General features: G+C 41.5%; 2 protein-coding genes across 2 annotated transcripts; one reads left to right on the top strand and one right to left on the bottom strand.

Annotated features, from left to right (window-relative positions):
• The first annotated feature begins 20 nt into the window (after positions 1-20).
• Positions 21-4,294, top strand: arv1 (ARV1 homolog, fatty acid homeostasis modulator). The gene is made up of 5 exons (XM_080453748.1): positions 21-504; positions 903-1,022; positions 1,118-1,271; positions 1,807-2,031; positions 3,349-4,294. The coding sequence occupies exons 1-5, from the start codon at positions 148-150 to the stop codon at positions 3,471-3,473; spliced, it is 981 nt and encodes a 326-aa protein (XP_080309874.1). The 5' UTR covers positions 21-147; the 3' UTR covers positions 3,474-4,294.
• A 6,032-nt stretch (positions 4,295-10,326) lies between these two features.
• fam89a (family with sequence similarity 89 member A) lies at positions 10,327-17,404 on the bottom strand. The gene is made up of 2 exons (XM_080453497.1): positions 16,955-17,404; positions 10,327-15,448 (listed from the first exon to the last, which is right to left on the bottom strand). The coding sequence occupies exons 1-2, from the start codon at positions 17,201-17,203 to the stop codon at positions 15,155-15,157; spliced, it is 543 nt and encodes a 180-aa protein (XP_080309623.1). The 5' UTR covers positions 17,204-17,404; the 3' UTR covers positions 10,327-15,154.
• Between the last annotated feature and the right edge of the window lie 3,267 nt (positions 17,405-20,671).

Here is a 20,671-nt window from a genome sequence, read left to right as displayed (position 1 = left end):
AACGGTCGCCACCTGGTATTCCTAAACGTGACCTCAGTAAACTATGCTTAAACCTATGATATAACCTTATTCCTAAACGTAACCTCAGTAAACTATGCCTAACCTAAATTTGTGTCTAACCGTATCCTCAGTAAAACAAATACAAGAATGCAAGAACCTCTGGGGCGAGCGGTCCGCGAAAAAAGATGGGGGCGATTGTGTTTAGGGGCGAGCTATCCGGTTACTGTTCCACATCGTACACGCCCCCTCGCGTATTCGCAGGAACAGGGCAGCCGCTGGAAACGACAAAGAACTACATTTCCCAAGGAGATTTACCGACAGATCCAGGAAGTCGTGATTCTCTCACAAACCGGCCGATCTGTCAAACCGGTGCTACTTTGTTATTATCAGAAGGAGATAATATACAGGATGGGTAAAGATGTCTTTCGCTGTGTCGAATGCAACGAGAGCGCCACAGAGCTGCACAGAGATTATAGTAATGGGATCCTGAAGATAACCATATGTGTGAGTTATTATAACTGTTTCTTGTACATGGCCAAAACTAAAGCATCTTGTCATTACTTGCTCACTGTAGCAAGCAAAATGTCTTGTAAAACCTGTGTGTGTGTGTGTGTGTGTGTGTGTGTGTGTGTGTGTGTGTGTGTGTGTGTGTGTGTGTGTGTGTGTGTGTGTGTGTGTGTGTGTGTGTGTGTGTGTGTGTGTGTGTGTGTGTGTGTGTGTGTGTGAGAGAGAGAGAGAGAGAGAGAGAGAGAGAGTTATACTCATAGAGTACTGAGTGACGTGCTATATTGTATTATGAAGACATATGCCATGATTTTGTTAATGTAACCTTGACTGTACCTTTTAAAATTTGTGTCCTTGTATTCTCTCCTTTATGTGGACATGAATTAATGTCACCCCAGGAATCTTGCAAAAAGCCAGTGGATAAGTACATAGAATACGACCCAGTCATTATCCTGATTGACGCCATTCTATGCAAGACGCAGGCGTTCAGACACATTTTGTTCAACACACGTCTGAATGTAAGCAACCTACACACACTGCCTACCTACACCTGATCTTGTACAATAGCCGTTTGTTTTATCTGTTCATTGGTGTGATGATGCTCTCTCTGCAGATCCACTGGAAGCTGTGTGTCTTCTGCCTGCTGTGTGAAGCCTACCTCAGGTGGTCTCTGCTCCAGGGCTCTGCGCAGAGCAGTGACCCTGCAGACATCATCAGATACACCAAGGAATGGGACTTCTACAGCATGTTTGGACTGGCTGCCTTTGGTAAGTTGAAAACACCAGACCAACCACTGATGAGACAAGATCTGAATCAGAAGTGCTAAGTGCTAACTTCCAAATACAATAATGTGATTTGTGTTCGCGACATTTGTGATAATACATTAAGAGGTTCCTGTCATTCACATTATAGTGATGCCTGATGCTAATAGTCCTTGTGAAAGAAAGTGTTTACTTTCCTCATGTGACGATCTAGGTCAGGGGTAATTAAACTTTTTCATGTCACACAGACTACCAAATTATACTTTTTCTGTTTCATTTTGACTTTCCTTTTATAATGTGTGTCTTTTGCACTCTTATAATGCTCTGTCTTAATGCGTAATGTTTTATGTAAACTTACTTAAACCTTATGTAGACTTACACTTTGAACTGTTAAAATGTGCTATACCAATAAACTTGCCTCTCCTTGTCTTACTCATGTCGTACAGGAAAGCGAAACAAATCTTGTTTACCAGATGCCGCAGCTAACATGCATCTCTGCACGATGTAATTTGTACCCTGATATGCCTTTTGCATTCTGCAGAGTTGTCAGCGTTCTGTTGCGGTGTGCTGTGCTTCCTGTGGGGACTGGTGGGCTGTCTGCAGGGTGGGAACGTGGAGCTAGGCCTGCTACTCAGAGCTCTGCTTCTGTCCTGCTATGGTAAAATCCTCCTCATACCCGCCGTCATCTGGGAGCATGACTACTCCCCACTCTGCCTGGGACTCATCAAGCTGTTTGTCCTCACCTCCAACTCACAGGCCATCAGAGGTAGGAGAGCATGTCCGTCTGTGACAGTGATCAGTGCTGTGGTTGGTTGACTGGTTGCATGCATGCATGCATGGCCAGTCCATTTAGATTGGTGGTTCATGCAGACATCACTGCTACATCACAGCCCATATGTGGCAAGCGGCATTTAAACTCTTCAGTCTTCATAATTGATTAATTAATTAATCCTACGGATTCCAACGGAATTATATGACAAAAAATACAGTTATTTGGAAATAGATCATGGAAAAACAGGCTATTGTGACATTTTATTAAATCCAAACATCTAAAGGTAGACTGTCAGTGAGAAACCACTGAATGGCTTTTATGTTAGAGTTGTAATACACCCCAAACCTGGTGTGTGTGACGGGGGTGTGCGGTGCCAAGTGGGAATTTGGTCGGATGGTGGTGGAGAATCGAAGAACCACAGTTGTCTAGATTCCTAGATAAAATCCTGTACCTGATATAGAGGCGCTGACTGCTTGTCTTATTTGCTGGATTCTGTCAGTGAAGGACACAAATTCATAGCAGGCTGATTACATTTGCCTGCCTGGAGATGGGGCTATATTAGAGACGTTGGAAAGATATGGTATTTTAATTAGGATTTGATGCTTATTTGAAATGTAAAGCCAGTTTGATCCTCTGACGTGTCTTTTGCACGCAAATATCAGTGGGTCTTCCTCGCACTGTTCCAGGTTGACTTAAAGTAACTTCAATTTCTCTTTTGGTTGGTCCAGATACAAAATATTGTATACACTGTAAATGCTGTCAATGAAATTTGTTTTCTACCGTCCCTTTTCTGGATGTTTGTCAAAGGTGCTACCCCAGGTGTTACTAAACTAAACCAAACTATATTTTCTTTGTGGTTCAATAAGTTTTATTGTATCTTATTGTCCTTTTGGACACTACTGTAGCCACTGTCTGTTGCCTGATCTTAGAAAAAGTAGAAGTTGCAATTGCTTTCTCAGGGATTGTGTCACTGGACTATTGATCTGTTTTTATATTTGCATGTCTGTTTTATTTTGTGTACCTACAGTTTGGTACCTTTGACCACCTGAAATTCCCTAGGGATAATAAAGTTGAATCAAATGTAATTCTTAACTTTTTTAAAATTTTTATCTAGGCATCATGGAGTTTTCATAAGAGACCAGTAGATGGCAGCTCTTGCCAAGTGAGATACTCAGAGATCTGTGCTTTCTGATAGGTCTAGTAGCATCTGAATTCAATATATGGGCTAAAACTACTTAGAGTTTTTTACTTCCCTTATACCTCCTCTCTTGTCATCTCCTTTCATCTTTTCTCTCCTGCCTTATTTTCCAGTCATTCTGAACAGCAGTCGACGTTTGTCCATGATGGCAGTGTGTGTGGGCCTGGTGTCAGAGACTTGTGCCGCCTGGGCTGTGGAGAGACTTCCGAGGAGCGTTGAAGATATTTTTACCTTCTAATGACCACTACTACGCCCCAACGCCACTACTACAATTACAACTACTACTAAAAATATGTACATACATCCTGTCAGACCGAGGGGAAGAACATTTAACTCATTAACGCATTTACTCTGCGGGTGATTATCAAGTTAAACATCCAGAACAGACTGAAATGAACTTTGCTGCAGCGCTGGGTGTTTCTTGTGTTCGTTTTGTTACATTTCCTTTTGTGAGGAGAGTTGGAAAACAGCCTGGTTTTTGCTTCTGAGGCACTTGGAAGAGCTTCAAATACTATTTGTGAGAGGGTAACAAGGCCCTGTGTTTGTACACATCAACCCAAAGATACGGTTGTTGGTTTGAGGACATTATTGTTGATGGATCTGGACTCTTTTCATTTTTTTTACTATCTATTGCTATCTATTTTTACATATTATTTGGAAGTCTTTGTTGACTTTCATAGGTCACTATTATATTGTGGGGAGAGAAATAGAGGTTTGTTAAAAGGGACTACCTGCATCAGAGGTGACAAACCAATTTTGTCAACGTCACCTTGTGATTAGGCCTGTACATGTGTCATCAGAGCGCTAACTGGCTGAACCCCCCCAGCATACCCCATCTCAGGATTTTGGTGACCTGTCCATTCAACTCTAACAAACAAATTATCCTAGAAAAGCTGGGGTTGCTGCCAGAAAGCTCCTGAGAATTGAGCTTTAACTCTATGTATGTCTAAATGTAGTTGGGGTGCAAAAGTTAATCAAACAAATCGATTATAAAAAATAATTGATCATCCATAATTTTATAAAATGATTGATCCCTATTTTGCACATTTAATTATAGGCGATTTTTTTTTTTAAAACAGTGGAAATAGCTGATAGTTCTGCTATTTTCACAGTTTTTGAACGACACCGTTGTGTGACAAAGTATAAAACAACGCTTAAGTGGTTAATTTATTCGTTGATACATTAAAACAAATTTCAATTTAAAACATGCTCCTCGATTATTTGATTAATCAAAAACGTTATCGATAGAATAATCACTAAGAAAATAATCGATAATTGCAGTCCTAAATGTGGCCTCGTCTTACAGAATGAGGGGAAAAGGCAACACAATGAGGTTGTGATCAGACAACAGCAAGCTCTCTGTATGGGAGTTGGCCAGACCTCGACACATTCCTCAGTTCATTCATTTACCTGTAGATGCACAAATAAACTCACAGGGTGAATTATCTGGAAGGAACTGGGGAAGAATTCTTTGAATGCCAAATCCTTGTCAATGACAATATGTTCATCACAGTGAGAAAAGTCAGACCCAATTAGGGAAAATAAATGTTAAAAAGACTATGGCGGTGATCTGGAATGTTTAACACATTAACCTCTCATGGTATGCTTGATATTACTGCCAATCATTTTCCAAAGCATAGTGGTTTGTTTGATTTTTGAGGAAGCCATTGGATTCCATTCAGACTAAATTTACTTGAGAAACAGTAGGTAATGCAATGTTGATGCATTTTGTATTGATTTGAAAAGTCTAACTGAAAATAGTTCCTATATGGGGACATTTTAATCTAAAAATCAATGTAAATATCTATGTTTATGTACGGCATATATGGTTAAAGTTGTGTATAGACAATGACATGTACAGTATTGACACTGGTAAAGTCCTTCAAATCATGTTTCCATGTAAAGGTTTTGTTGGAGATAATGGTGGTTCTTCCTATCCAAGTTACGTTTTGGTACAGCCATTACAGTACAGCAGTGGTTTTCAAACCTTTTTTTCCCACGGTCAAAATCTCAAGGCACACCTGTAATCGTAGTGTAAACAGCAGATCTACAAGCTCACAATGCATTCGATGCGACACATTGTAGGCTTGAAGATCAGCTATTTTCACTATTTTTGAAAATTGGTGGGAATAAATAAATAATGCACATAATCCTTTTTTGCTTAATGACTTACCCAAGATAGCCCTGGATGAAAGGTTGAAAGTGGTTAAATTATATTTGTTTTGGGGTATGGAATTTGTCTCTGCGCGTGCGTGCACTGCACAAAGTAGTGATTAAAAACAAGAAAAACAAGAAAAACTAGAAAAAGTGCTCCTCGGAGCACAGGTCTCCGCCAGGTCAGGTAGAATAGTGTGGGGCAGCAATGTTCGGAATTAGCCAATCAGGCTGGAATGTGACAAATCAGGCGGATCGGACGGATCCGTCTTGATCAGTTGACTATAGAGATCATGTGTACCGATTTGCGTGATGTTTGGATAAAATCTGAAGGAGTAATATAAAAAAATGATATGTTGGCCTCCTGGTGGCGCTATAATAGGGCAATGTTGAAAGGGTGGCATTTGTTCGTCAACGTAGTACAAATGTGCGTCCGAAGTTTCATCGCAATCGGACGCTGCGTTCATGATTTGCAACATTTTGTTCAAAACGGGCCACTCCTGCAAACTTTACATGTCAATCTTAGCCAATCAGGATGGAATATGAAAAATCTAACAGATCCGTCTTGATCACATGACTAGAGATCATGTATACCGATTTGCGTGAAATTTAGATAAAATGAGTAATATAAAAAAAAAATGTTTTATATAAGTCGGCCTCCTGGTGGCGCTATAAAAGGCAGATGTGAAAAATGCAGGGCGAAGGTTTTTCCCTGACCTCTAGGGAGTGCACATACAAAGTTTTACACAGATTGGTGCAGTTATAGGTAAAAACAGTAATCGGCATGTTATAGCGCCACCATGAGGCTGATTTGAAAATGTTCCAAGTGGCATTTCTTCCTCGGCATAGTGGGAATGTGCGTGCAAAATTTCACGGAAATTGCAAGCTGTGTTCATGATTTGAGGCATTTTGTTCAAAACGTAGCACTCCTGCAAACTTTGGAAGCCATTTTTAGTCAATCAGGATGGAATATGAATCTTAAAGACCCGTTTCGTGTAATGACTGTAGAGATACTGTGTACCGATTTGCGTGGCGTTTGGGCAAAATCTGTAGGAGTACTGTCAAAAAATGTGTTTTGCAAAAAGCGGCCTCCTGGTGGCGCTATAACAGGCCCTATTAAGGTTCTGAATTGGTATCCAGGGAGTGTGTGTGCACAGTTTCGCTGCGATCAAGCCAACGGTGCCGGAGATTACCTGTTCACAGACGGACACACGGACGGACGGACGGACAGGGTGCAAAACATACTCTCTCGCCATGCCTTTCGGCCTGGCGGAGACAATAACGTTTTGTATAGTAAAAAAAAAAAAGTATTATAAGATTCGTTTTCAAGGGGTTTGCCTTTATTTAGATAGTGGAGACAGAGGAGAGAATCAATGCATGACATGCAGCTGATCCGCCGCCAGGCTTGGGAATCGAACCCAGGACACACTGTCTGGCATCAAAGCCTTTGTGGTATGCGCCTTAACCACTTGTCCATCAGCAGCGCCCCTGTGTAGTTGTATTTATTGCAATAATGTGGTGGTGTCACAAAATTCCAAGGCACAGCTGGATTTGTCCCACAGCACACCAGTGTGCCTCTGCATACCGTTTGGGAACCACTGATGTACAGTAATGCCAGGGACCACACGGTACAAGCTTAAACGTGCCAGTTTAATGCAGGAATCATGAATATGTGGCTGCAGGCATGTACCTGCACTTAGCCACTTTCAACTTGCGTCCCTATTTTGGCTGTCTTATTTCTGAATTGTATAATTTATTTTATATACTACATACTTAAATGGTCATACGACAATGTGTATAGGTCAAGCGGCAAAGTTTATAGGGCTTAAGATGTGGTTAAGAGGCATAGATTGTATGTAAGCCTCAATAAAACACCTTTTGCCAGTGGAATGTTGAGTGTTAGTTCTGTAAACGAAGCAAGTGGTTTCTCAGTAAAGCACACAACTCTCAATTATAGTGAATGCCAGTGGAATGAGCAGTATTTACCACATGTGCCAATAGATGGGTGGCTGAACGTGCCTGGGTTCCCCCAGAGACCCTGTTGTGGCGGGTTTATGAGCTGCCACGATGCCAGACGCCTCTGCTCTGCAGACAAGACGTGTATCATTCAGAACAAAACCAGCTGTTTGGGCTGCCCACAAGATTCAGATCCTCCACGGAAAAGGGGCTGCATGTTTATTTAAATTAAAATAAAGATTTTTATATTTGTCATGCTGACATCAAACTGCAAGATGCACTTTTATTGTAATCGCTCAGGGAAAGGTTCAGTCAGGTACAAGTTGTATGTCAAAGAAAGTACATTGTTAAAGTCAAACACATTCGATTCTATGCATCGTATGTTTTCCCCAAGAATGTTTTCTGTCCAAGTGCTCTAGGAGTTAAGTAGCCAAGTGTGGTGTCCTTAGTGTAGTTATGTCCCTAAAAGAAAATGTTTTTTTCTCAACATTGTACAGTGCTGTTTGCATTGCATACATTTTCATGCCATAAATGATCGAGTTTAAGTTATTGAGCAATTACAATTGACAATTTAGACATTTAGCACAGTGGTTCTCAGAGTGGGGTCCAGGGACCCTCTGGGTTCCTTGAGGTGGTTCCAAAGGGACCCTTACAGGTCTGTATCTCTGAGAGTGTACAAATGGTCCATTTGTACACTCTCAGAGTTATGGGGGTTCTTCAAATTAAGAAGTTTGAGAACCACTGATTTAGCAGACGCTCTTATCCACAGTGACTTACGAGTGCAAAATTGGAATAAGTAGAGTAAGCATGAGCTCTAGTCAGTAAACATTAAAGGGATACTTCACTTTCGGGCCGGGGACACATTTAAAAAAAATATTAAAAATAAATGAAAAAAGTTATGGAAAATTCATGGCCCCCTCACGACACGCAGTGTCCTACTAATGTGTGAGGGGGCACACAGTGTGTGTCCTCGCCCTGGGCTGGATCTACAGCTGGACCATCTACCTTTATTCTACCAGTTCACAGCAAGTAGGCCTGCAAGGAATTTCTTTTCAATACATACAGGACCTAGTCTTTAACACATTTCTGCTTTTATGAGAATAACAATTTAATCAAAAAGCTCCTATTACCTACTGTAGTTTGTAGTCAGCTCATTCTTCCCATGTTGTGTTTGATACACACAGCATTTTACTTTTTTTGTAAAAAGAATAATAGTTTTTATCGGGATTGGATCAGAGATTGGATAAGAGATTCATGGTATAAATCAGCACAACTGGGACCAGTGGGCTGAATACCACACAACACATACTGCAAGTAAAAAAACAGAAGGAAAGCTGACTCATGCCTGATTTATGCTTGCTTGCGTGCCGTGTTGAGCATCGAAAATAGCCAATCTACAAGCTCACAACAAGTGACGCATTGTGACCTTGTAGATCGACCATTTGCTGCAGAGAATTGCTACATGTCAGCTTTTGCCATCCTATATTCCCTATTGTGCATGGCATGTGCCCGCGTGCACACACACACACACACACACACACACACACGCACACTGTATGTCTGACTCCTGTCCTGTATCCAAACTAGTCTGTGTGGGTCTGTAATCTACAGCACATGAGCTCACACACACTTTTATGTGTTCAAGCATCAGAGTGTGCGTATGTGTATATAATGTAGGCCTACTATATCTATACAAAATCTACTGAACTGTCGTTCTGTTGGAGAATCGACTCGCCTGGCCCGTTGAATGTGTGGCAGTTGCAAACTGTCCCGCTTCCCTCCCTCACTGTGGAGAGAGAGTAACATGCACCCTGGATTATTTACAGTAGCACTCTCAGTCAAGATTATATAATCTCATTTTTAATCTCCTAACAGGTGGCAGTCAGCACAGGACCAGAGAGAGAAAAACAGCAGAAAGCCAATGTGGGGTTTTGGTCTAAAAGATGGCGATGCCCTCCATCAGACAAACAACCATGTTCATCCTGTATACATTTTGAAATGAGCGTTTCTTGTACAACTCAACTCGTACCTAAAGGACATTGTCCAGCTACCAGGTCACAGGCAGTGCAAGTTGGAAAATGTGTGATGTTCTCCAAGAGATTTGGAAAAAATTGGTGGATGTGAGACACGTGATATACCACTTTGGTCATTGTTTGCTTTCAATTACGAGAGCCCTGAGAGGTTTTACTTCTAGAAAAATGGTTATAAGGGTTAGTCAATTTAAAACATATCAGCAGTAAAATGCCATTAGCCTACTGTATTTAATTCAGTCTGACCAGAAGCAGTGATAAAAGATATCCCCATGGAAATTAAAATGAATGACCAAAAGGGGGATATCAAAAGCAGAGGCATGGATCCCCCTAGAAAGTCAACCCCTACATCTTTTGAGTGTGAAATGCAGAGAATGCAGGTCAGGGTGTGAAGAGTCCAGGAAATGTAAAAAACTAGGCCATCAGTTAGTGTTAACAACAGTGCAACATTCCTTCTACAGCTGTGGCAAGAAGTTACGCCAGAGCATCATTTATGTGCAGCAAAGAGTGTTTTGCATACTATGCAGATATATTGGTTACTTGTTCACGTTTTTATTTAGATTTGTTTTGCTTGACTTGAAATGTTAAGAATGTTGTTTTGACAGATGCTATGTTTGACGTTTAGCTGGTGTCCCAATGTTTTGCACATCATTGCTCTTTGCACTCTACTTATGTGACTTTTTACCCTGTCGTTTGTAGACTGGGGTTCACTGATTTCACGCTGCTAAATGGCTTCTTTGTATTAAAGGTGAATCACAGTCCCATGGAACTACTAGTCCACAAAGTCTTGAATAAACACAAGTGAAGGTTATATTCATTCATCAGATTATGATGTGTTAACACATATTAAATCCAGTGCATTCATAAGTTAATCTATGTGTTTTTGAAATGCGTAATGCAGAGGATTAAGTCCCGCATGGCTTGTGCAAGGAATTGTCTGTCACAACTGCAAAGTATTGAGTCACTTTATTAAATCCATATAATAACTATGATAAGAGAGCATCAAAACAATCTTCCAATACAGTAGTATGGTCATTCACTGATCAAAATCAACAGCAAACAGGAGGAATGGATTTGAACAAAAAAGACAAACACACTTCACATGTTCTGACTTATTGTTGTCCTCATGAGACAAAACATTAAATATTTCACTACAGATCTCCTTAACAATTACAATGACAGATGCGTTATATACTATATATATAAATATATAAATGAATATAAATATTTGCCATAATTGGTCACATTGTTACTGATGGCTGATTTAAAATAATTTACATGCCTGCAGACCAAACAAATGAGCAGAAACATTGAGAAATTATATCTAAAGGTTTATTATGAAGGTAATGTATTTGGGTTTGATTTCATAGCTTGTTTCCTCTAAGGCTGTCCTGTGTTTTCCATGGCTGTTTCACACAGGGTTCCCACGGCCATGAAATTCCTGGCAAATGCCTGGAAAAGGTTTGGAATAAATCAACTGTTTTGGAAAATGTATGGATATACACAGTTTTTGTTTAAAATTAGGTGAAATATGTAACATGGTAAAATGTTGTGCTGCACTGACTGCACGAGCTGCGTGAGTGCGGCACACTGGTGTAAGAGCCTCATTATTGCACCATATGATTGCTATAAGCTTGGAAATGGGGTAAAATACTTTGGAAAACTTATGGAAAATTCATTGTTAAAAATGTGTGGGAACCCTGCAAGCCACACCTAAACTGAGCCATCCAAGGCCTGGCCTGGGTTAACGTCAACTAATAGATACAGGGACACTAGTTATAAACACGATTTAAGCCCTGGTCTCAAGTTGAGAAAAACCCTGTTTGGAGCCGTCCACGGAAATGGACAGCTCAATACCAATTATCACATTAAGGGTGAAAACGTATCGATACAATTTCTGACCGTGCACCAATAAAACAAATAACAACCACAGCGGTACAATAATAACAGTGAAGTGATGAATTAATTTGCCACACTACTGCACATCATTTGATAACCACATAAAAAAGGGACTCTTTAGGTTGGGTCATAAACACCCATATTTTTCAATTGACCATGGTACAAGTTATACTTGTATACTACGATTTGCTGGTATGGAAACAAACATTTAAGGCTCCTTTTTGTGGAACGGTTTGTTGTGCTGAAGAAACTTACAGTCGCTATCACTATTGTACAAGGAGGCTGGAGCACCATAACATCTGATAAAGACCAACTTAAAACTTATCAGTTACAAGGTGTTCAGGACTGAACACAGAACAGCTACAGATGTGTGCAAAACGAGCTGAACACACATTAAATGTTCAAACCACGAGGAGCGCTTGCCATTGCTCGGCTACGGCAATGCCACTAACGCTGCTGATGTGTCTACAAGTTAATTCAAGTGCGCAGCAAGTAAGTCAAACATTTTCAGACTTCTTTTCATTTTTGCTCAGGTCTGGAACAGCAATAGAGCCACAGGTCAGACACTGAAGGCTTGTAAAGGCACTAATAATTGTTTGTGGATGCATTTCTTAATGTGTGACCTGGGTCCCATCCATATAGACAGATCTTTCAATGGGAATTGATTGTTTGATCTAACCTGCCTGAGTGCCAGAACGGGGCTGAATTTGAACCCTAGACACCAATACACTAGGCATTTTCAATCAATCCACAATAGGTGATGTGAATAGAGTTCCACTTGCATTCACGGCCAGGCCTGTCCTACTTTCTCTGTACTGATGAGGACGGAGCTGTTGTCCAGGGGATACTGGCTTATACTGAGGGGGGGCTGTGGCTGCAGTATGGGAAGAATGGAGGACTTGGATCGACTGCGCAGAATCAATAGACTTGGCCCTAGACCACTCTGAATACAAAATCATGAGCGTTTAGATATGAATCTACAAATCAAACATTCTGCACAAAACATTCAAGTGAATTCATCAGGTCGTACTGGAGATAACCTCATCATGATTAATTTGGACCTGTGTTTTCTAGACCTACTCAGAGGCCAGAAGATAAGTTGGGAGATGGCTATAGGCAGCATCTGATATATCAAAGTGACTTGGTAGTCCTTACTGATCACTAGCCATACTTTGTTAGTTTTTTGGCATGTGAATGTATGAACATGTATTTTATAATGACTAAAGAGGAATTAGACTTTGAATCAGTGAGGTCTGTATGACAATTACCATGTGATCAGGAAGTAATATATGATTACCATTTAACTCATACAGCCAAAAATGATTCCTAAAAAGTAAGCCGACTGCATATGTATCACTTCAGCAGAGCAATATAATGAAGTGTTTGTTGTCCTTTTCCAAGTCTCAAAATCCCTTGTACAAATGCAGATTGTACCCCTTCCCCACCCCCTGTAAATGCATTGCCTTAAAACATTCTTTAAATACATCATATTTTGTATCCAACAGCTGAAATTTAACAATTTGTGAGAAGCCAGTTCTGTACATTTTACTCTTGACGAATAACAATTTCAGAGTGTGCGTCGGTTATACTTTCTTTGGTTTGTGTACCACAAGCACACAAATTGCGGACCAGTCTACAAACATAATGGAAGGGGATGTATACAGGCTATACAGCTATGACATTTCTACACTAGTTGATATGTCGGGTATTTTACAGGTATTTTACAGAGCCATATGGAGGAACAGGAGACCTCATTTATAAAAAGCTCACATTTTACATTTAAATCAAAGTTAAGTAATTAAAAAAAATTATACTTGGTGACCTAAAAAAAAAAACTAAAACAATGAGTCAATCATCCTGATGAGTTTTCAAATTGCTTTGGGTAATAGATTTTTTAAATCCTATTAATCTTTATCCACCGTCTAGGTAGCCTGTGAGAGCTAATTTTCAATTTGACATATTCTCTATATGATCACCTCACACAATTTAGTCAAAGCATTTTATGAATGAAGTCCTGTGGTATAAATATATGGCTCCAATATTTCTGAGAAGCAGTTGTGCAGTGTGTTGCGGAGGTAACTGCTACAGACTATACTGTTGTGAGCTTGCTACAGGCTACAGCGAGTTGAGAGAGATCATGGAAGACGGCACAGACCGTTCACATAAGCAGCAAAAAAGCAAGTTGTATTTGGACATCCAAAGGTTTGGGCTAGGTGTAAACTCATAGCACAGGACAATGGAGAATAAAAATACCCACCTTAAGTAATGCTCCCATTGTGGGTTCTTTTGTGTGAGGTTTCAACCAAATCTTCCACTAGGCAAACAAAGAGGGCCACAAAGATGGCATACAATTGGTGTACTGACTTTAGCATTTTTTTCTTTTATAACAGTGCATATGAGCTTGAGCTCCAATGGTTTCAAACTTGCTTTATAGCATAGCCTACAATCGGGTCTGTGATGAAAACCCTCTCTAAATGAAAAAGCTCCACAGACTGAAACTGCCCCTCAACTTGGCAGGCATGACATAACATTGCTAGGATATACATTATACTTGTGAAACATCTCTCAAACACCTTAGGCAGGCCTAGAGCCTATGTAGTACACGTATAGTTCACATACCATAGGCTGGAGGCTGCAGAGCATGTTATAGTGAGATTGGATCCTATTAATAGTTGTATATACAGTAGAGTATGGCATAGTAAACATAATGTTGAAATTGGTAGGAAAAAAATAACAAATGTACCCTGTATTCAGTTGGTAATAGCTACAAGGGTTGGACTACAAGGGCTTCAAGCGAAGAGGTTGAAAGAAGCAAATTTTCTGCAGCCGAGTACATTGGGCTTTTTTTAACCCTACAGTTCAAACTGTTTCCAGCATTTTTGGAACATCTCACATTTTCATAACAAATGTCTGCTCCAGCTAAAGGCTAAAAAAATGTTACGTCCACTCACGTGTACACAGACATCATCTCATGTTTTCATACATTTTTACATTTTATCCGGTGATTTCAGCTGGTCTATCATCATCTTCCTTCCAATGAAGACTTCACTTTTTAGGCTTGGGTTGTGTATCCCACACGCATACAGTCACATCAATCACGATTCCAGCTCTTGTAGAGAACTGTCACCCCCATCATTAACACTGATAACAGAATTCAAGAATCCCATTCTTTCATTTCCAAAGTCCCAGTCTATGAGATTTCAACCCTGTAAACACATCAGCGACCACTTAAGAGCTGGGGATATGTGCTTGCCCAACTCGGGTTGTGATACAAACTCTAAAACGTCTGCGGAGGATTAATATGAAAACAAAAAGGAAACATTATATTATATAATAAATAATCCATTTATATCTTTATATGTAAAAAGTTCTGCCAAAAAAAAAAAGGTGATTAGCTAGCAAAAACCTCCGCATACAAGGGGCAGCAGAGCTGGTTATGTAAAAAAGGTATTGCCTCATTTAGGGTGTAACAAGTCTTGGGGCGTCTCTCGTCTTAGGACAAAACGTCTCAAACTCCTGAGTGTTTCGCGAGGGTGATAATGACCCCATAAAAAACACCACATAATCACTCAAGTCATACCCTGCTGGTCACGCTGCGAAAAAATTACAGAAGTAGCAGATAATTCTGCAACACAAGCAGGCAGGGGTACGTTTTCACCTGAGGAGTGAAAGTTTTGCAGAAAATTGGTCTGTTACACTTCTGTAACCCGATGTGGTAACTGGATACCACGGCACACACACACGCCTGTCCCTGGCCATATGGTCATCACACACACACACGCTCAGAGATGGGGAGTTTCTCAGAGCGAACCCAGTCTAATCTCCCAATGTACCGGAGGTCCGTTCCACCTTTCCGGACAGCGGCAGGGCATGAGAGGCCTCAGATGGTGACGTGAAACGAGTCCTGCAGCCAGCTGCTGTCATTGCTGCTGCTGCCGTTGCTGCCGTTCTTGGCCGATGTCCCATCCTCGTCGTCGGGCTGCTCTCCGCTGGGCGTGGTCGGCCCCGCCTCCTGGTAGTACTCATCGTCCTCGTCGAAGTAGCCGTTCTCGAAGGCCCCGTCTGCGCTGGAGGCGGCGCTCAGGTCGTGGCAGCTGCCCTTGTACTCCTGGATGGACTCGTGGAGGGACCACAGCTGACACAGCAGGGACATGTCCTGCTGCCGCAAGCCCACCTGGCGGAGAGGGGGTGGTTTAAGTGATATCGATACATGGATTTATACTGTGCAATCTTTTAGCGTTTACTTCAATACAATTAGTTATAGTTGGGTCATCAAATGTCATGCCAGCCAAGCCATTTGAAGTGAATATTGGAATGACGGACAAACGGCACACAAACACACAAGACTGTTTTCATCTCTATGAACACTGTCTGGTGGTAGTGATCGCAACCAACACACAAAAGCTAGGAGGAGACAATACCACAATATTTGAATATTAGCTTATATCACCACAAGCTGACGCATGCGGACAACAAAAAACATGTACAGGCAGTCATTCTATTCATTGTATGTCTTAAACTTCACTTCAACTGCAAAGCTACAGCTAAAGAACTAGAATGTGTGTGGTGGAGCCTTGGTGCACATTTCAACCAAGAGCTTGTCTTGCCTCATTCCCAAGCCACAGATCCTTTTGAGACTTGTTTTGGATGTGTATGTGTGGGTAACCTGTGTAAGCCGTCTGGCATGTGCATGTGTGTGTGTAGACTCTTCCAGCTTGTGAGGTAGGCTATAGCTTAGCCATGATGGTATTTTTAGCCTGGGGCTGGGCAAGAAATCTATACTTGTTTTTCCTTCAGAAAGCCAGCCCATGTAAACCTAAAACGGTTAAATGTGAGGAAAGGGGCACACTTTTGCAGCTTTACTGAATGTTTTAAGCTACAACAGTCTAATATGCACCCAAGTGCATCTGAACTGCTACTTATACATAGGCAATTGGAGAAAATAATACAGTTGTATAAAGAAAAGAAATCATGACAACTACCTACTACTAATATTAAATTAATGACGGGTTTATAAAGTATCATAGATATTTTGATAGAAAACCAATATTACAGCTGGAGGTACGTTGCATGAACTGTCTTCCTTCCAGCTACAATGTTTTCCAAATAAATTGCAGTGACAAAAACACGAGCTATCAGAAGAACAGCAACTAGTCAAATGGCAACACCACTCTGTCAGGGTGGTGAAAATTGTGCTCTAGGTTCAACAACTTACACTGTTACAACTTATGGCTCAGGGATTTGCCGTTTGAAATAAGTAGGAACATGAGCCTGACATGGATTTGTCAAGGCTAAAACTAACATGGGTCATTGCCATATATTTTCAGCAAATTAAACATATGAACCTTTAATCAAAACTGACAGATCGGAATAAACCTACAGCGAGTTAAATATATATATATATATATCTATATCGATGTCTGAATGCAATTCGTTCATTTGTAGTTCTTCAGAGATATTTTACGCATACAGCCATGTTTGTCTCTTTTTTTTACGTGGCTGATCAAAGGTGTCAAGCTGAAAAATGTGACCGAAGTTTAGGCCTGTTAATCATGTGGCTTTGATCTAGTAGCCACTAAAACATGCTCCGATCAAACAAAAAAACATATCATTCCGCCTAATTGAACCATTCCACCAGCAAACAGTTTGTTTCACCCTCATTTGAATGTTATTATGTTACCATTTCTTTCCGGAGGAGCGCCAGGGCTGCGTCCAGGTTGGCCGGCTTGCTAATGCTGTCCTGGTGGCTCCTGCCTCGGCTCAGGTCGTCCTGGATCATGGTCTTCTTCACGTACATCCGCTCCATGTCCCTCCAGGAGCCGCCGCTGGAGTTCAGCAAGCCGCTCAGGCTCTTGGGCAGCGGGGGGAGACCGTCGATGCAGGCCATGCCGCCGCCCGCCGCCGTGCCGTTCGTAGACTTGCCGTTCATCGTCTCTAAAACAAAAGATACAATTCTCCCACAAGAACTCTTCAGCTTCTGCTATGATATAAAACGCAACGACGAACGCGTCCTTCCAACACGTCTTCTTGAACCGACTCCACCGACCAGCCGAACGACAATGGCTCGCTGAGTCGCTTGGTTATAATATGGGGGGAGAGGACAGAGAGAGCCACGGTAGTAGTAAGCTGTGTGCGGAGCTGGAGCTGAGCTGCAATCCACTTCCTGTCTTTTTAACACAGGACTGGCTAACTGGGCGTCTCCCTGCTCCCTGTGACAGCGTTGCCAAATTCTGCGAGAGAAATAAGCAACGAGGTCTATGAAAACAAGCCCAAAAGAAGAGACTACGCTACGTCTATTTGAAAATAGCCGATCAACAAGCTCACAACTCGTCGCACCGTGAGCTTGTATAACTACAATTTTTTTTTAAAGAGCAAAAGAATAATCTTGAACAAAAAAAAGAGCTGGCACAAAATATATTTCAGATGGGGGAGTCTGTGGACAAATACATATCAATATGGGGGTGCTTGTCGTGAAAATGTTTAAGAACCACTGGTTTATAAACCCACAGGCCCAAAAAGCCGCAACCCGCAACTACCAATATTTACAAACAACCTTTACAAAAAAAGAAGCCCAAAGTCGCTTATAAGCAGACATGGCAACACTGCCCTGTGATAAGCAGGGGGGGCTGTCTGCCTGCCTCGGGGATTATTGCATTATTCATAACTTATGACATGGATGCTGCTGAGAGAGAGACTCGAGATAGGGGGATTTTTTAATCAACTCTACTTCCCACCATGGTGTTTTTAGACAACTTTATTTCCCACCATGGTGTTTCTAGTATTCGTAGAAACAAAGATAGGCACAGACAGACAGACAGACAGACAGACAGACAGACAGACAGATAGATCGATATTTAGATATAGATAGATAGATAGATAGATAGATGGATAGATAGATCAATAGCCTATACCAACTTAACGAGAATGTATGCGTATGTGTCCTGCTTGCAAAGAAACAAACATCCCACCCTCCAAAGCCAGAACCATAATATATAGACATATTTGAGGAGGTCATGATAAAAGTGTGCCCGAGGAACAATAGTGGTGAGATAAACCAGGACAGATGGTGGGCTTCACTTCCTCCCAACCACGGGGCAGTGTCCCCCCAAAGTAACCCCATGGGGCCTACGGCCTTCAACCCCGTAACAACAACAATACAACTTTGAAATAAAGACACAAAAGCACCACACACGCTCCTCAGCAACAGCAGAACATGTGGTGTGCTGTACACGCACGCACGCACGCACGCACGCGCGCGCACACACACACACACACACACACACACACACACACACACACACACACACACACACACACACACACACACACACACACACACACACACAGGCCTATACTTTTACATAATTATATTCTCATTGTCCAGTTAAAATAAGGTAAGCAACCCTAAACCCCTCAATTGTTTTCCACTGACAATACATTCACATGTTTGGGTCATCATTATGATTATAACATTTAGCCAGTGTTTAGGCGTTCTATAAGCTTGTGTGTTGCATTGCATTGTATTGTGAACCTGTAGTCGGATATTTTCACAATATTAAAAGAAAGAAATATGCCCAAAATAGGGACACCAAGGTTAATGTTGTCAACTGGATCCTCAGGGGGAAATTGTCTCTCATATAATCCCACACTTAAAACAATTAGCTGTCAAGCGACTGCCAACAGCTGCACCGTTTAAAGTGTTGGAGTACAACCAATCTGTTGTGAGGGGGTTCTAGAGGGGGGGGGGGGGGGGTCCCTGCCTATAAGCTATTCCCATGAGCTGTTGTAGTCTTTTGGGTGCATAGATGCCATCAGAGGATTAGCCTGCTAACTGTACAAACCCCCTGGGGTTACTGTAGATGCAGTCATAACAGGCTTCTGTTAATCTGGCATGCAGCACAACTGTCTGCCTTCCTAAAAAGCACAATATGTGTCTGACTTATGGTGTAGCCAGCTAATAAATGTCCTGAAGCTATAGCCATATGTCTTTTCTTTGAATACATGGAGTAGCTTCATATAGATCCAATATGAATGCACTAATATTGTAGGAGACATTTGTTTGTCCCATCATGTACAGTATGTTCTATCATGCAAAAAGGGCATTTGATTTGAATGTTTCACCATATCGTTGCTGTCGGGCAGAAACCTTGTATCTCCATATTTCAACTTTTTATGATATTTCTTAAATGAATGCCCTACTTCATCATACAAGAGTGTTGCACAAAAGTTAAAACAATAGCAGGTCTACAAGCTCGAAATGTGTCGCATCATGATGAGTTGTGAGCTTGCTTGATTTTCACTATTTTAAAATGTTGTTTTATTATAATAATAAAAAAGGAATGGTTTTAGACATACAAGGTTTACGCCCGACAGCAACGACATATAGGTCCTCCACAATTTAAATAGTCCCCACAACCAAATTGAGAGCATTTTGAGCATGTGTGCGGACTCAAGAATTGCTTTGTTGCCTTTTGCCTAGTCCATAGCCTAGTCCATAGCCTAGTCCATTGGGGCGGCCATAGCTGAGTGGTTAGTGAGCCCGCCTAGGGAACCAGCTGGCCCTGGTTGCCCCAGGCTCGATTCCAGGCTATCCCAGCATATGTGCCGATGATATGAAATTTGTCCCTGAGCAAGACTCTTAACCCCAATTGCTCACAGGTTCTCATTGGAAACAAGACCGCAAGGACTTTCATGAACGACCTGTTAAAAGGAATTATCCTTATCCTTATCCAGCACCTACACTTCAAAGGTTGTTTTATGTGGATGCGAGTGATCAATTAATTACATCAACCACTGTACGAAATCTAAATCATACAGAGGGATAGACTTCTAAAGTTACACAGTGTCAATGTTTTACGTCCTGTCTGACATAATGGCTTTTACAATAATGACATTCCATTGAACTTGGACATTGTCTGGCATGTATCATTGTTGGACGGATACAATGGACCAGAATCAGAGAGAGAGAGAGAGAGAGAGAGAGAGAGAGAGAGAGAGAGAGAGAGAGTGTGTGTGTGTGTCAGGGTTCTATAGTTTGTTAATGTGCCGCAGGTCAGGAAGGGAGTGGTCAGGGTGAGTAGCAGCTGTTGCTGGCAGGCCTTTCCTCTGCTCAGCGGCCTCCAGTGGGGAGACGCAGAGGAAGAGGGCTACCTCCCCGCATCCATGGCAGGAAACATATTTTGGCATTTAGTTGACACTCTTACCCGCAGAAGCTTACAATGAGAGAGCGGTCGGGGCCTCAGGGATAGAATCAGAAACACTTTCGTTGGCCTCTGGTGCCGACAAGTCAGTAAAAACACATTTAACAATTGACAGTACCTACTGGACGTACATTAGTAAATCGTGGCTATATTGGGCACAGTTTAGCCCAGATAGTGCATGAAAAGATAACATACTG

The sequence above is a fragment of the Gymnoscopelus braueri genome (genome assembly GCF_963280865.1).
Source record: "Gymnoscopelus braueri genome assembly, chromosome: 16".
Lineage (NCBI taxonomy): Eukaryota > Metazoa > Chordata > Actinopteri > Myctophiformes > Myctophidae > Gymnoscopelus > Gymnoscopelus braueri.
Note: the sequence above shows the minus strand (reverse complement) of the source record. Positions and strands in the feature narration are given on the sequence as shown.